The sequence below is a fragment of the Capricornis sumatraensis genome, chromosome 10, assembly GCF_032405125.1.
Source record: "Capricornis sumatraensis isolate serow.1 chromosome 10, serow.2, whole genome shotgun sequence".
NCBI classification, from domain to species: domain Eukaryota; kingdom Metazoa; phylum Chordata; class Mammalia; order Artiodactyla; family Bovidae; genus Capricornis; species Capricornis sumatraensis.
This window is the reverse complement of record NC_091078.1, coordinates 97,947,516-97,963,246: the sequence shown is the minus strand read 5'-3', so window position 1 is coordinate 97,963,246 and position 15,731 is coordinate 97,947,516. Positions and strand designations below refer to the sequence as shown.

Here is a 15,731-nt window from a genome sequence, read left to right as displayed (position 1 = left end):
AAAGAACAAAAATAGGAGTTTTAAATCAAGAATCTAACTCAATCAAACCCTTTAGAGATTCTTTCAGCAACATCATTTTTGTGCAAATCCTGTTTTAAAAAATGCAAGGACAGATGAATAAGTTCCCCTTCTTAAGATCAGGGAACTGTGACTTACTCTTCAACTAACACACAAGTGAAGAGCACAGCTGCTGCTCTAGGAGACTGTCTTAATCTCCTAACTAATCTGCTTTCACCTTCAACATTAGTTCTTCTACAGTCCGTTTTAGAAAGTACCTAACCAGGGTCATGAGAGTTTTCACCAATTTGCAATAATAAGAATGATTCATCTGGATCAATTAAAGACATAATTCATTAATACGCATAAGAATGTGCTTTGCCTGTAGAAAGATGACTAAAGATAAATACCTTCTCGCAAGTTCTTAAAAGCTATATATAAAAGCAGCAGTTTTATTTTGTACTGCTCCAGAAGACCAGATGAGGACTAGAGAGCCCAGATTTCTTTCAGGCAAGCCTATTTTCACTAGACATAGGAATGCTCATACTTGACAGTAACTTGTCTTCTCAGTGGCTTCTACAAACGCCCAGCATATGTCAAGCACTTTAAAATGTTGCATATGTGCTAAGTCGCTTCAGTTGTGGCCAACTCTTTGCAACCCTATGGACTGTGGCCTGCCAGACTCCTCTGTCCAAGGGATTCTCCAGGCAAGAATACTGGAGTGGGTTGCCATGCCCCTCTCCAGGATTTAAAATGTTGTATATATATAAATGCTTCCCCCTCCAGAAGGCCCTCAAATGCCTCTCACCAACCAAATTTATTGTGTATAGTCTTATATGTATCTGAAACTCACTGCTAAATAAAATCCAGTTGGGTTAATTTTATTTCTATTCCTGTAGAAAGATCACATAAGTTGCATGACTCTACTCACAAAATACCTAAGGACTACTACTTAAAATAGTCAGTATTTTGAAGTTAAACCTAATTTACAACTAGATACAAATGAATGTTACTATAAGAGGCTCTTTTTATCTTTCAAAAAAAAAAAAGTTGTTGTTTTTTTTTAAAATAGGAAAAACTTCTGATGGGTCTAACGTTAAGATGAAGTCTTTTACCTTTTCCACAGTGGAAAATGTCTTCATTTTAAAAAATTCTGAATGCTTAAAGGGATGATGGCTAAGTTGATTCTCAACTAGAGGAGAAATTTCCAAAAGGAGGTAGGTGATTAGGAGACTATAAACTTTTTAAACATATATTCAACATATATTTACATTGAGAAAATTAAGACTATCAGAAAGAGGTGAAAGAAAGTTGACCAAGAAGCTCTGCTCTAGAGGATTATGTTTTCATTAGCCTATTCTCATTATACCTTATTTCCTGTGAGGGATTTTACCATTTATTTCCTAAAAACTCGTTATCTTATTGCCAAGCTTAATCTATTAGCATCAGATTTTAAAACATGACAAAAGAACACTGTGTTTCAATCTAGTTCTAGTTTGTAAAGTACCTAAAGACATTCTTCAAAAATCTTCACAATGAAGAAAAAAAAAAATCCAACATAACTTTTTTTTTCTCTAAGAGCAGACTATTTTGCTGGAGTTTTGTTCCAGTTTCTCTTCCAGGTTCACATGTAAAAAGAAACTTAAGAAAAACTGGGTTGCTCTATATACTTTGGTTTTAATATACTTCTAGGACCAGAGGTAAAGGGAGGAAAAAAAAAAAGCAGACATCCCCTCCCTGAGAGGAAAAAAAAATTGAGGGAGGGACTCTACCACCACCAAATCTAAATAGGCAAATATACTTTTTAGATTTTTTAATTTACATTTTATCACACAACCTATTTCATAAAGTTGAGCTCATATATTAACTTCCGAAAGCTAAGTTTTTTCCTACAAAAAGAGGTTAAAACTTCTCAGACAAGTATTAATTTGGCTTACCTTTCTGTTAAATAAACATTTTCTTCAATCAGATCAAAGTAACAAGGCATCTTCCCTTGCTTGGCATATTCCTTCCACCGCTGGGGGTCCCTGAAGTCCTCCATGACACAGGAAGGCCCAACCAGCGCTGAGCCGAGGGGCACTGCTGTCTCTCCCTGCTCTATCTCCACTCGAACTTTCTTTCTGTCCTGAAGCTCACCATCACTTTCAGAATCACTCTCCAACTCCTGTCTTCTTTTTTTAAGAGGTCCTCTATCTTTCATATCATTTCTGTCTAAGTTTTTCAGAAGATCTTTCTTCTCATTCACAGCCAAAGAGTCCTTAATGGAATTGCTGCTTATTTCAGGCGCTTGCACTGAACCCTTGTCCTTCTGAAGGGACAGAAAAAACTTACTGGACTGACTAGAAAAGTGAGATCCTCCACGTTGATCCCAATTCTCCTCCTCTTCTCGGTCATCTGTTAAGGAATCTGGTACCTGCCCTTGAATTCGATCATACACAAGCCCAGCTCCTGGCGGTCTACTCGCTGACCTTGGATCCCAGTAGCCGTTGCCTTGCCAGTAACTGCGCAACCCGCTACACTGTTCTGCACTTTGCTGATGCTTGTGTCCGCCACAGGCTCCATAGCTGCTGTCAGGCTGCTGGTATGTGCTGGTAGGCTTTTCTTGTTGAGAGAAGTCCCACCCTAGGTTTCTGAGCTCCTCTGATGAGCGGACGCCGTCCGCGCGGGACATCTCACAAGAAGAAGAAAAGCTCGAGTCTGTTTTCCCCAGTCGACTATCTGCCCTGATCGGAAAAGCAGTCTGTTGCCGAGACTTACTTGAGACATCTTCAAAATCATCAGAAGAATAAACTGGTAGCTCTTCTTGCTGCTGAGAAGCTATTTTAGTTTTCACCGTTTCCTCAGAATTTGAATGCCCTAGAGGGTCGGATTTTATGTCTGGATGACTTGTACTATCAACCCCATCACTCTGAGGATGAGCAATTTCAGGCAGGTGATTATCTATCTGTTTTCGGCAGGGCTGTAAAAAAGAAATTTCGGAATTTTTCTCTGCTGCTTTATGAAAGAAGAACTTCTCAGTTTGAGGACAGGATTTACTTGTTATACTCTCAAATTTTTCCTCGTATGAATGTCTCCTTGGCTCCAATCTCTCATCTTCCCAGTGATCAGAATAGTGTCTGTAACTCTGACTGCTCCGAGAAGAACAAGGACTAGTTTCTTCCATGGTCAAAGTAGAATTCTTTGGCACAACCACAACAGACTGAAGACGGTTTCTTGGAATACTGCTATCATCAGAATCTGTATCCTCTGAATCACTTTCATCACTTGAACTTTCAGAAGAACCAGAATAATCTTCATGGACAGTAGATACAATCTCTGAGGCATGACCACTACTGTCACATTTTAAGGTATATGTTACACCATCACTGTCCTCCATAGTTAAATTCAAATCACAAGAAGAAAATACAACTTCTGAGTCATCAGAAATATGTGCATGTCCTCTTCCACCTTCTTCATCTAAAGAGATCTCTGGTCTTCCTCTTCTATCAGGCAATAAAGAATTCCCTTCTTCATGAGCCTCCTGCACACATTTCTCAGACAGTCCATTATTATGCCTGCTATCCCATGAAGCAAATCCCCTTCCTGAATCAGGAAGGTCACCACCTACTTCTATTACTGTTTCTTTCTCTGCATGCTTTAAAAACTCTGAGTTTTTACTCTTCAGCACAGCATCCAAAACTGGAGATATATTCTCTCCACGATGCAAGAGAGTTAAACTGTTCACTTTCATTCCTGGGGGAAGACTCTGAAGAGATGAAGCGATACATGAGCTCCCTGGAGTTTGATATAAATCATCAAAATGATTAACAGAAGCTGAGCTAGTACTACCAACACTCTGCTTATATTCTCCACATGCAAATTTTGAGTGCTGATCGGTTAGATTTCCATTATCACATATAACTGTTTTTGATTTCACATGCACATTCATAAAGCTATTTGAAGACATCTTCGAGACTAAAGGCTCAGTATTTTCAGCTCCAGAATGACATGAAGAAGTGTGGTTGTCATTTGAAGTACAGTATATATCTGAATCTTTGGTTTTACAGCAAGAAACTCTCACCTCAACTGGTTCTTTAACAACTGTTTTGGAATAATCTCTAGTTATAACTGGCAAAGAAATGAGTTGATCTTGGTGTGGTGACACCAGAGGTTCTGTTTCTCTAGATGCGCTTTCTGACTTACTATGCTTCATGCAAGTATCATCCAAGTCTTTTTCTTTACATCTATTAGTATTTTGAAATCCATTTGATGAAAGCATGCATGTTTTGACCGAGGGGGATACCTCTGATCCAGTCACACTATCATCAGAAGACATCAAAACAGTGTCATGTTTAGAAGTGCAAAATGCTGCCAAATCAGATTCTGCCCCTGGAGACCCATTTATATTTAATTCTGTGGGACAATAACTTCTTAACTGATCATTCTTCACTTTACATAAAGAGTCTACTTCTTTAATACTATCATGGCTATCATGTCCTATAAATTCAGACTTAAAAACAGGCGATCCATCTAGCTTTTTAAAAGTAGGTGAATCATTTAATCGATTTGATGGAGATGGAGACCGAGTCTTCTCTCTCTCAGGAATTTTACTAATCACTCTTAATTCACTACCTTTTGAACAAGGAGTCTGTAAACTAAAAGAATGAGACTGTCTGGTTTCCTCATTCAATTCTGTACAACAGAAAGAATTTTTAAATTTATCAGACTTGGATACAGGTTTTGAAGGGGCAGATTTGTAACGGGAAGCATTGTTATCATGCTTGGAATATGATGACCCCCGTCGGAATCCGAGTTCATTGGGGGGAGAACAGCATCTTTTCATTGCTTCATTTTCTGAAGTCCTTTTGGATTCTCTTTCTAATTTGGAAGAATACTTTCCTCTTTTCTCAATCTCTAAGTAAGAGGACTCAGTTTTACAGTCTCGGTCAGATTTAGAATAGGATGATGATGTCCTTAGGTCTCTGTAAGAGGAAGAATGAGATGAGGTGCGCCTTGAGTATGTCTTCTTATACTCATCTTCTGAGTCAGAACTCTCTCTCGCCCTGCTATCTGTATATGCCCGAGAATAGCGAGTCCTTTCTCGATAGGGGGAACTCCTATGGTAGCGACGATCAGAGTCATAATAATGGGATCGTTCTGACCGAGAATAAGATAAACTAGTTCTAGAGCCTCTGTCAGATCTAGACCGAGATCTGCTCCTCCTTCGTTCTCTCTCTCTACAGCGAGAAGATATATACCGAGTATCTCTTTCAAGTTTTGAGTAGCTAAAATATTTATCATCTCTCTCTGTTTTAGATCGTGAAGATTTCCCTAAATCCTCACTTTTAAAAGTTGCTAAGCTCTTTTTTGAATCTCTTTCTCTGTCAATGTTTGCTGAAAATTTTAAATCATGCGATCTTTGACTTGAGGAAGTCCGTACAGAATCTTCATCAGATTCTGAACCAAGAAAGGTGCCTTCAGATTGTGAGGATTTCTTCTTAGAACCTGTTTTTTTAGAGCCCAGACTACTCTTAGAACTATCTGGAGTTTCTTCTTCCTTCCCAATATGGGAATCTTCTTTTTGTGAAGGAATATCTGCTTGCTCATTCAAACTGTGAGTTATGTGTTCTTCTGAACTATTAGATACAGGGTCCTGTTTAGTGTCCACTTCTGATGATTCTGGTACAACTGTTACTGGTGGCTCCTTCAAGGCTCTAGCAGCTACATCTACGGGTGCTGTCATCAGAACTGTAACTGGTGTGTGTGGCAAGGCCACTGGCTCTGTTACTGGTGCTGGTGATGAGGGTGTTGTGGCTTGGGGAGGTGGAGGTGGTGGAGGTGGAGATGAGGGTGGCGAGTCTACAGTTGTTGATTCTGCTATGACTGCTGGTAATGGTGCTGTGGGAGGAGACAGAGATGCCACTGCTGTGGTAGCAGTCAGCAGTGGCCTGGATGTTACATGGAGCAGATGTTTCTTAAAATGGATTTTGCCCAATTCTACCCTTGATTTCGGTGGCGAAGATTCTTCTGTAGTAGATAATGTATCTCCAATGTCCGTCTTAACTTTAGGGGTCGAGTCTACTTGAAGAGGTACAACTGGGGAATTTGGAGTATCATTTTGCTTTTCATTGCCAAGTGCAGTCAGAAACCTGTTCTGCAAAGTTTTCTTTGTAAGGCTGAAGCTGAATGACACCTTCTGTCGTCCCTGTTCCTCCAAATTAACTTTTGTCTTGGTGCCTTTGGGCAAAAACCGACTAGAAGCAACACCTTTGAACATTGGTCCTTTGATGAAACCTGTTTTCGGCACATTTTCAATCTTTGCCTATGAATGAACAAAAAGAGCAGTTACTACTACAATAAAGTTACTTTTAAATGGCTAGCATCACAGTTTAAAATGTCAGAGAAATGAAAAGTCCTTTTTAATGACAAAAACAGCATGAATTTCATTAAGCTATAAAAGCATTAAAAAAATCCTCTTTATTATGGAAAATTTTAAACATACCCAAAGGTAAAATAGTTTAATAAACCTCTAAGTACCCATCCCCAGTTTCAACAATTATCCATATTTTTCTACTCTTATTGTCTCTTAAAGGATTTTACAGTTTTAGAACTATTTTCCAAGCAGAATTATAAAAATAATCTGATGTGTATTTCAACATACATTATAAGAGGACATGGATAGACAGCAATAGCTAACATCTCCATCATGAAAATACTTTGTTCTTGTCCCTATCCTGTAAGAAACATCATAAGTCATTACAACTAGTGGTCTTCTGGCATCACATAGAATCATCACTTGCAGGGACTACTTGAGGTGACTTCCCTGGTGGTTCAGTGGCTAGGGCTCCACACTAATAGTGCGGGTGGCCTGGGTTCCATCCCTGATCAGGAAACTAGATCCCACATGCCACAACTAAGAGTTCACATGCTTCTACTAAAGATCCTATGTGCTGCAGCTAAGACCCAGTGCAGCCAAACAAATTAATAGATTAAAAAAAAAGAGAGTCACTTGGGTACTTGGTAGAAATATACATCTGTGACAAAACTCCAGGAAACATCAATTCAATAGCTCTAAAGTGAACAAGAAGTTTGTTTTGTTTTCTGAAAACAAGCATCTCAGGCAACTCTGAGGGACTTCCTAGACGTGGGGAACCGCTGGTACAGAGCAGTTTCCCACCTCACTCATTTTATAGATGAGGTAACCAAACCAAATGAGAACCAGGCCTTTCTACCTTCCTGGAAAGTACTGTCCTGGCACATTACCACTACATCTGCTGGGCCCCATACATACCCAGGCCAAGTGGACTTATAGTCTTATCCTACTATAAGCAACAGCTACAAAGTATGTATCTAAGAAGACTTTACCCTTCATTATTTGCCAAACCACCAAAGGAACTGGTGGGCTTCAGAAGTTAAAGGCTTAACCTCGGTTGTAGACAGAACATCAGGAAAGTCTACAGCAACAAACTCAAGTCTAAATTAAAGATAGTACACTTGCCATCTACAACATTTTTCTAATTGATGTTCTTTAATCAACTCTGGCTATTTAAGAGAACAGTTTTCCACTTCAACATGGTAAAAATCTGAAATCAGTTTTCAAAAATTATACAGTAACCATTCAAGTGGGAAAGTAAACATTTTTACATGCATTATCACACAGCAGTGGTCTTCAAATATTTCTTAAGAAAGAGAATTCACTTTTCAAATTAAATCTTACATGGAAGCTCAATGCATAAAAACAGTAAAAATACACTGTCTCAAGTTGCCAGCTTCCTTTACCTTGACAAAAGCTCTTGAAGCTTGAAAGTTTAAAAACCATTTTCATGAAGTATACAACATCCCTCACTGGAATGAATTATTACAGATCCAAAAACAAAATTAAGCAAAAACTATTACTTCATTTCATATTCAAAATGATAGCTAAATTTTGAATGTTTTCAATCTCATAATCACTGAATACCTAATTAAATTATACTTACCTCATTTTCTTCTTCTCTATTGTCATCCAGCCAAGAAAGCATGCAAAAGAATAAAAAATAAATCATAAATACTTAAAATGGAATGAAATGTAAGTTGTTTTTTATTAAAGCTTAGGATGCATACAACCTCCCGGTATATTCTATATGGGCTGTCCCTTCATAGCCTTAGTTACATTTAGCATAGCGAATATTCAATGAAGATAGTGTTATGCACTGTGCTAGGTGACGGAGAGGAAAGGTGATTAAAGCAGAGTCCTTCCCCTCGAGAAGCTCTTATGGTTTTCTATAAACATAATTGTTCTAAAAGTAATTCCAACATAATGGAGCAAATAAATACAAGGATAGACATACACACAAGTATAACAGCAAAGAGGAAGATAAGCAACTTAGTTTAGTGGAAGGATAGGAATGCAAAGAATTGTTCCTAAAAGATCTTTTTAAAGGCATTAATGAAATTGTTAGGCCATAATTAATAGCAGGAATCAGCCACAAACGTTTTTAATAGAAGAACACTTGCTTTGGTAAATAATATAATGTCAAGAGCAAAGAATAAGAAAGTTTGAAGGAAAGTTAATAGAACAGGCGGGTAAGAAGTCACAGGTAGTACTGAGTCTCCTGTGCCCTCGCCATAAAACATAAAAACATAATGCAAAATCATGCATTTAACTTTCCAGCGTGAGATCGTGCTAGAATGCCTTGTTTCTTCTTTGGAAAAGCTACTACAGAAGAAAACCCAGAGGAATATGCAGCCAATTTTCTGTCAAAAATGTACAGTATGCAGATCTGCAGCTTACTGAAGAACTGTATTTAAAGAATTTTGACTATCCGTGTCAACACAAAGACAAATCTCTGTTAGGTCACAGGACACACGTGGAAAAAAGATTTAATTAAGAGTCTTTGTCACAGAAAGCTCAAAGAACCAAAGAATGACATGATTATTCGAATCGACCAATCAACCAACTTCTCAGGAAACACAGGAAGTTTCCAAAGGGAGGACGCATATAATGAGAGAGATTCGGCCATATCAACAAGATTCATAAACATAAACAAGCCAGATGGTAAGGAAATGTATTTCAGATACCATGTTACACAGGAAATGGTTATACTTAAAAGGACATAATTTTATTTACTCTGGAAAAAGACAAGTTACAGGACCATAGCGATGTATCTCAAAGTATCAGAAAACTTAGAAGATAAAATAGCCTTATTTTTGTACAATTCCAAAAGTTGGACCTGTGACCACCAAAAGTACAGAATGACAGATTTTACCTCATTTTAAGTTAGAATATGTTATTTTCTTTATTTGAAAAACACATGTACACAGGGAAAAACATAAAATTTACAAAAAGATATACAACTAAAATTAGATCTACCTAGTGGCGACTATTGTTATCTTTTGCATATCCTTCCAAAAAGTGTGTGCTTATATGGGCATACACATTGCTTTTAAAGGAGAAAAGACATACACAAATGGAAATTATACCTCTCTACCTTTTCTGGGCTGAAAGCCCTGGATATAATTACACATCAACGTACTTAAGATATAGCTTCAGTTGTAGTTCTACCAGCCTAACAGATATCTATAGGTCATTGGCATTTTTTCTTTTTTCTGGGAAGTGCTTTTTTCAGCTCCTTTGCCACTGATTACCTACTGAGTTGTTAGTCTTTCTTACTGCTTTATGAAAACAAAATCTGAAGTAGCTGCAACTGGAATGTGCCTCTGTACTGGGTACTTAAGTTTCCTTGTCATCAGAAACATTTAAGAAAAATCCGGATAAGAACTTACCTAAGATCAGACACAATTCTCATCGTAGATATAAGGTTATAAAAGTGAAGCCCTAAAGATCTCAATCCACGATTTCAGTTTATTGAATTTCCTGAACCATACATCAGATACAGCATTTTATCTTGATTTTAATAAGTAAAGGCTTTAAAGAGTCACTCCTTCCTAATCTTTAACGCTTTCTTACTAAAACTCAAATATTCCTCAAATACTTAAAGCTGGTGTTTCTCATATCTGAGTGACATATGGGCCTCTTTTTCTTATTTGCTATTACATGTGAATCTGTATTACTTTTGCATTCGGTGCAGTAGATTTTTTTTTGCTTTTCTTTTTTTAAACACCGAAAACATTTTGTATTGGGGTATTGCCAATTAACAATGTGTGGCAGTTTCAGGTGAACAGTGAAGGGACTCAGCCATACACACACACATATCCATTCTCCCCTAAGACCCCCTCCCATCCAGGCTGGCACATGGCACTGTGCAGAGTTCCCTGTGCTATATACATCTGCGGGATCTAGATGAATGGTGTATAAGAAATCCCTATTCCTTTTGAAATCATTCTATAAGACTGAAATTATCTCAAAAATTTAATTATTTTTCAACATAAGATAATAAAATGTGAAAAACTATTAAATATCCTCACAGAATCCTTCGTCCTTTAAGAATTTTCTTTTTTTTTTTTTTTAAGAGACTAATGGACTCTTGGGGATCCTAGAGCCTCAACTGGAAAAACACTACCTGAAATCTTTCTAAACTCATATTCAGGTAGGCACTGAACTCAACTCTCTAATAAATAGAGTATAAAATTGCAGAGGCAGTATTGTGAAGAGATGAAAACTCAAGAGAAAGGAGAAGAGAACTGGCTGATAACAAAAGGAAGGAAGATAACTGACAAAACGGAAGGCTAGTATTTCATAACACTGCTCATAACATCTTAGTCCAGAGGTTGACTTCAAGTAGGACTCTGAGCTCTCCAGGAGAAAACTGGTTTGCTATACACACCAAGGCCCAAGTAAGAGCCATGGGAAATACTGGCAAGGAATCCTTCTCAAGTACTGAGTGATTATCTCCAATATTAGGAAAGAAGCAAAATTTCACAGCTGCAGCCACCCTCCTCCTACATCATAAACTTTGCAGAATGGCAATCACATATATAGCCTTGATTTGCATTTACTGTGCCTGTTTTCCTCTTTCCTTACAAAGAGACAAAGGTATCAAGATATAACAAGATGTTATACCTTGTCCTTCCTGTATAATCTCCTTGGGTTTGCCAGTCCCATTCCTAGCATAAATTCTTATTACTTTTTGAATCAAAGAAATTTCTTAACAATAGTATCAGGTTTTAGCTTTCTCATTTTAAACAATTCTCAAAGGAAAAGAGGTCAATACCTCAAAACTGACCTGTAGAAAAAATTAGCCATACAAGTCATAAGTTATAACATTTGCCATCCTCTCATCCAAGAAATGGAACTCATGAGGACAAGTAAATAAAAACACTGATGAGAAATATATATGATTTACGTGGACAAAAAAATAGCCATGAATACCACTGCTTTTTATCAAAGGCCTGGAAACTTTAGGCAAAGCAGTTTGGAATGAATATACTAACCTGAACTAGTGACAACAGACTTGATAAACATAGGCGCTATTTCTCATTTGCTCTGACGTCCACATCTTCAACTAGCATAGTATCTCAAACATAGAGTTTTGACTGATACAGTCAAAACAGATATATGTATACACGTATACAGATTAAATGTTTTTTAAATGTTATTAAAATTACAGCAGGAATATTCTCACAGTATGGCATCTTTTCAAAGCTATCTCTAGTTATATAAATAAATATAGGTCAAAACAGCATTTCTCTCTCCCATGTCATATTCATCACTCTTATATCCCCAAATAGTTGAAACTTTATTTTTATGTGGAGTGTCTATAGTAAAGTTATCTTCTTTAAACAAGAAATCACTTTGTAAACACAGCTGATCTCCAATGTATCACTGAAGAGTTTCTAGTCAGTGAGGAAAGCTAAGAATATCATCCCAAATGTTACCAATAGTATGTATACCTGAAGTGTTTCTAAACTGGTCTTCCAAATTAGCCTCTAGCAACACTTGCATGAACTATGTTCTCCTGTTAAAGTAATCTGTTTTCCAAAACTCATAATTGGGCAGAATGGGGATCTAATTTAAACATTTTAGGGCATACTATATACAAATGAGTTTCACTACATTTTTCTGTTTTGAGTTAAATCTCTTAAATTACCTGTTTTATTTTCCTCATTAGCAAACTGTGGGAGAAGGTATAACCATTAACAAATAACCTTCAAAAAACATTATGTATAAATGCTGAAATTCATTTTTAGTACTAGCCAATGAATCATGACAGAAAGAGCTGAAGGCTAAGTTCTTAGTAACTGGACCACATTATGTATACTACTGTCTTATAGCCAATCAGACTGCCAGCACCATTATAAGTAGCTAACAGAATATTTTCCATTTTCCCACGTATTTCATTAAATGCTTTACATACAACTAGCTCATCTGATCCTCAAACCTAAGAAGGGTATACTACGTATCAGTGTTCCCATTTTCACAAATGAAGAAACGTAAGTTATAGCTAGTAACGTGGCAGAGCCAAATATTCAGGCTGTTTGACTGCAGAGCCCTTGCTCTTTAAGTCAAACATTTATTAGCTATTACACAGAACTGGGAGAAAAAGAGTAAAAAGTTTCAGAGAAACATATTTTGATTTAGTGTAACAGTAAATGTATCTGCCTAGCAACAGAAGGGGCTGCATCATGAAATAAAGAGTAACAGAAGTGTTCAAACTAGAGTCTTGATGATCATGTGTCTGTGTTTCAGGGCAATCAAACAGCTGGTGAGTAATAGCTGTTCTTTACAGGAGAATTCTAGCTAATAAATGCAATAATCATCAATGGCAGCAAAACCTAGCAGATGAAAGGTTGATGAGGAACTTTTGTAATGAATGGATCAAGCCAACTACACTAGAATCTGATGATTAATTTTGACATCAATAAAATTAAAACAACCAGATACGTGCCCTCTCCTACCTGTGGCCAACATGATGCAGTATGTAACTGGAAAACTACTAGCAGGAAGGAGGTGGGGTGAAAGGCCTGATACAACTACCAGTCTTCAAAAAAATGTAGCAAACATATAAGACTATCCCAGATTGAAAAATGTAGCAAACATATAAGAAGACTATCACAGATTGAGATATGAAATCTAGGAATCACATGATTACTTAGATCTTGATGTATTTTTTAATAAATAAGCAGGGACAGTATACTAAATAACATTAAATATTTACTGCCAGTTGCACTAGATATGCCTGGAGAAGGACATGGCAACCCACTCCAGGATTCTTGCCTGGAGAATCCCCATGGACAGAGAGGAGCCTGGTGGGCTACAATCCACAGGGTCACAAAGAGTTGGACATGACTGAAGCAACTTAGAATGTACGCATGCACTAGATATGACAATGATATTGTGGTTATTTCTAGAGCCTCTCTTACTTCTTTAACTATGAAATGATAGAATACCTGGGGTGCTTTAAAATATTCCAGAAACAACAGAAGAGTGGGAGACAGATGAAACCAGAATGGCAAAGCATTAATAACTGCTGAAGCTTGCTGAGTACACTGGGCAGAGCAAAGCATATTCATCATACCATTCTCTCGTGTACAAACATTTGAAGTTTTTCATAATAAAAAATGCTGTTTAATTGCAATATGAAAGAGGATAACCAATCTGCAAACAAGAAACCATGTGTGCACATGTAGCAAGCAAAGTGCTAGCAAAAGATATGCACCCACCCAATCACCCACCCACACACAGTCAGGGCCCACTCACCTGGCTGTGGCTGAGCATCAAACCCTTGACCCAAGCAAAAGTAAGCACCAGGATTTACCCATCCAGTTTAGAATTTATTTCTATGGTTGTTAAGATTTAACTCCCCAATAATTAACCAATATAAAATCACAAATATGTAACCATAGCAAACATTATGCATGATGGAAACATTTTCTATATATTAACTTTTGCCAAATAACATCAATACACAGTTCTAGTTCAGAGTCATTTTATTTTAAAATAGTTAAGGTGAGAAACTTAAAAAAAAAAAAAGACCAGCAACAGTGATTATAAAGCAATTTTGTGTTTGGGAAGGAGAATACTAATATTCTGAATATTTTAACCTATTTTCCACCCATTTGCCAGTCTCTTTGGATAAGGTACCACAGTGCTAAATTTTCACTTCCTGTGAAAATTATCTTTTGAGTTCTCAAAGTAAATCTATTAATAAAAACAGTATTCTGTATGTTATTTTGCCAATGAGAAATCTGAGTGCAATTTCCACTACCAGATACCAAATTCCAGATATATACTATAATAATGCATAATAACTTCTATACCATGTGTTTCTAGTTTTAATTTGTATCTCAAAAGTCAAGTTACACTAAACTACAATTTTGAAAATGTAGTTGGTCCACAGCCCTAGTCAAGTCCCAAAATATTCTAGTCATCACAGGGGGTCGGGGAGTGCCATCAACAGCTTATTGTTATGAGGTCAAAAGTTATGCTCTATAACAATGAAATACTTCAAACTGACAAGGGAGATGCCCACCTCACAGAGAAACAACAAAGAGTAAAATAAAATGATAGAAGGACTATGACTTGGAATTAACAACAGTAACTAATACCATATCCAGAAGTGCGACTAGGCGATTGGGTTTTCATGTCTACCATCAACACCTATGAGAACACTGAAAAATCAAGGCTGACACTGTGTAAAGACTGTGACTAGTACAGTGTAATGAAAAAAGTACTATATGACTCAGCCAGTTTTCTTTTCTAGGGCCTTTCGTTCAGAAGGCATGCTCTAATCCCTCTTCTCCGCTTTTGTGTGTTTCCAAAACACCTGATGGAGAGGCATAACAGAGTAATCAGTTCAGTCAGTCATGTCCGACTCTTTGAGACCCCATGGACTGCAGCACCACGCCACGCTTCCCTGTCCATCACCAACTGCTGGAGCTCACTCAAACTCATATCCATTGAGTCGGTGATCCATCCAACCATCTCATCCTCTGTCATCCCCTTCTCCTCTCACCTTCAATCTTTCCCAGCATCAGGGTCTTTTCAAATGATCAGTTCTTCGCATCAGGAGGCCAAAGTACTGGAGCTTCAGTTTCAGCATCAGTCCTTCCAATGAATATTCAGGACCAATTTCCTTTAGGATTGACTGGTTTGATATTCTTGCAGCCCAAGGGACTCTCAAAAGGTCAGTTAAGTCAGTTAAAAGTCAGAAAAGCCAGTTAAACTGGATTTGAAAACCAACTCCAATACTTTTTAATCTACAATACTAAGAACTGAAATAGTAATACTGTAATTACTTCAAAGACAATGAAAGGAGAACATCTATTTACCATAAAACTCTTCACACAGAAAATATTTGCAAACAATGCAACTGACAAGGAGCTAATACTCAAAACATACAAACAACTCGATTAAAAAAAGAGCCAATCAAAATATGGGCAGAAGATCTTAATATAGACATTTCCCTCAAAAAAGACACGTTGATGCCCGACAGGTACACGAGAAGATGCTCAACATGGCTAATTACTAGAGAAAAGCAAATCAAAACTATAATTACCACCTCACATTGGTCAGAATGGCCATCATTAAGAAGTCTACACACAACAAATGCTGGAGAGGGTGCGGAGAAAAGGGAACCTTCCTACACTGTTGGTGGGAATGGAAATTGGTGCCACCACTATAGCAAACAATATAGAGGCTCCTCAAAAAGCTAAAAATAGAGTTGCCATATGATCCAACAATCCCACTCCTGGGCATATATCCAGACAAAACTGCAATTCAAAAAGATACAGGCACGCCTATATTCATAGAAACAGTATTCACAGTAGCCAAGACATAGAAATAATTTGAATGTTCATCGACAGAGGAATGGATA

At 37.4% G+C, this 15,731-nt stretch overlaps 1 protein-coding gene across 1 annotated transcript in view; it reads right to left on the bottom strand.

The window, feature by feature from the left end:
* The window catches only part of SETD2 (SET domain containing 2, histone lysine methyltransferase), a 54,231-nt gene extending 47,978 nt beyond the window's left edge, over positions 1-6,253 (bottom strand). The window contains exon 1 of the mRNA XM_068981898.1: positions 1,935-6,253. Coding sequence (XP_068837999.1) covers positions 1,935-6,253 — 4,319 coding nt within the window. The remainder of the gene's footprint in view (positions 1-1,934) is intronic.
* Between the last annotated feature and the right edge of the window lie 9,478 nt (positions 6,254-15,731).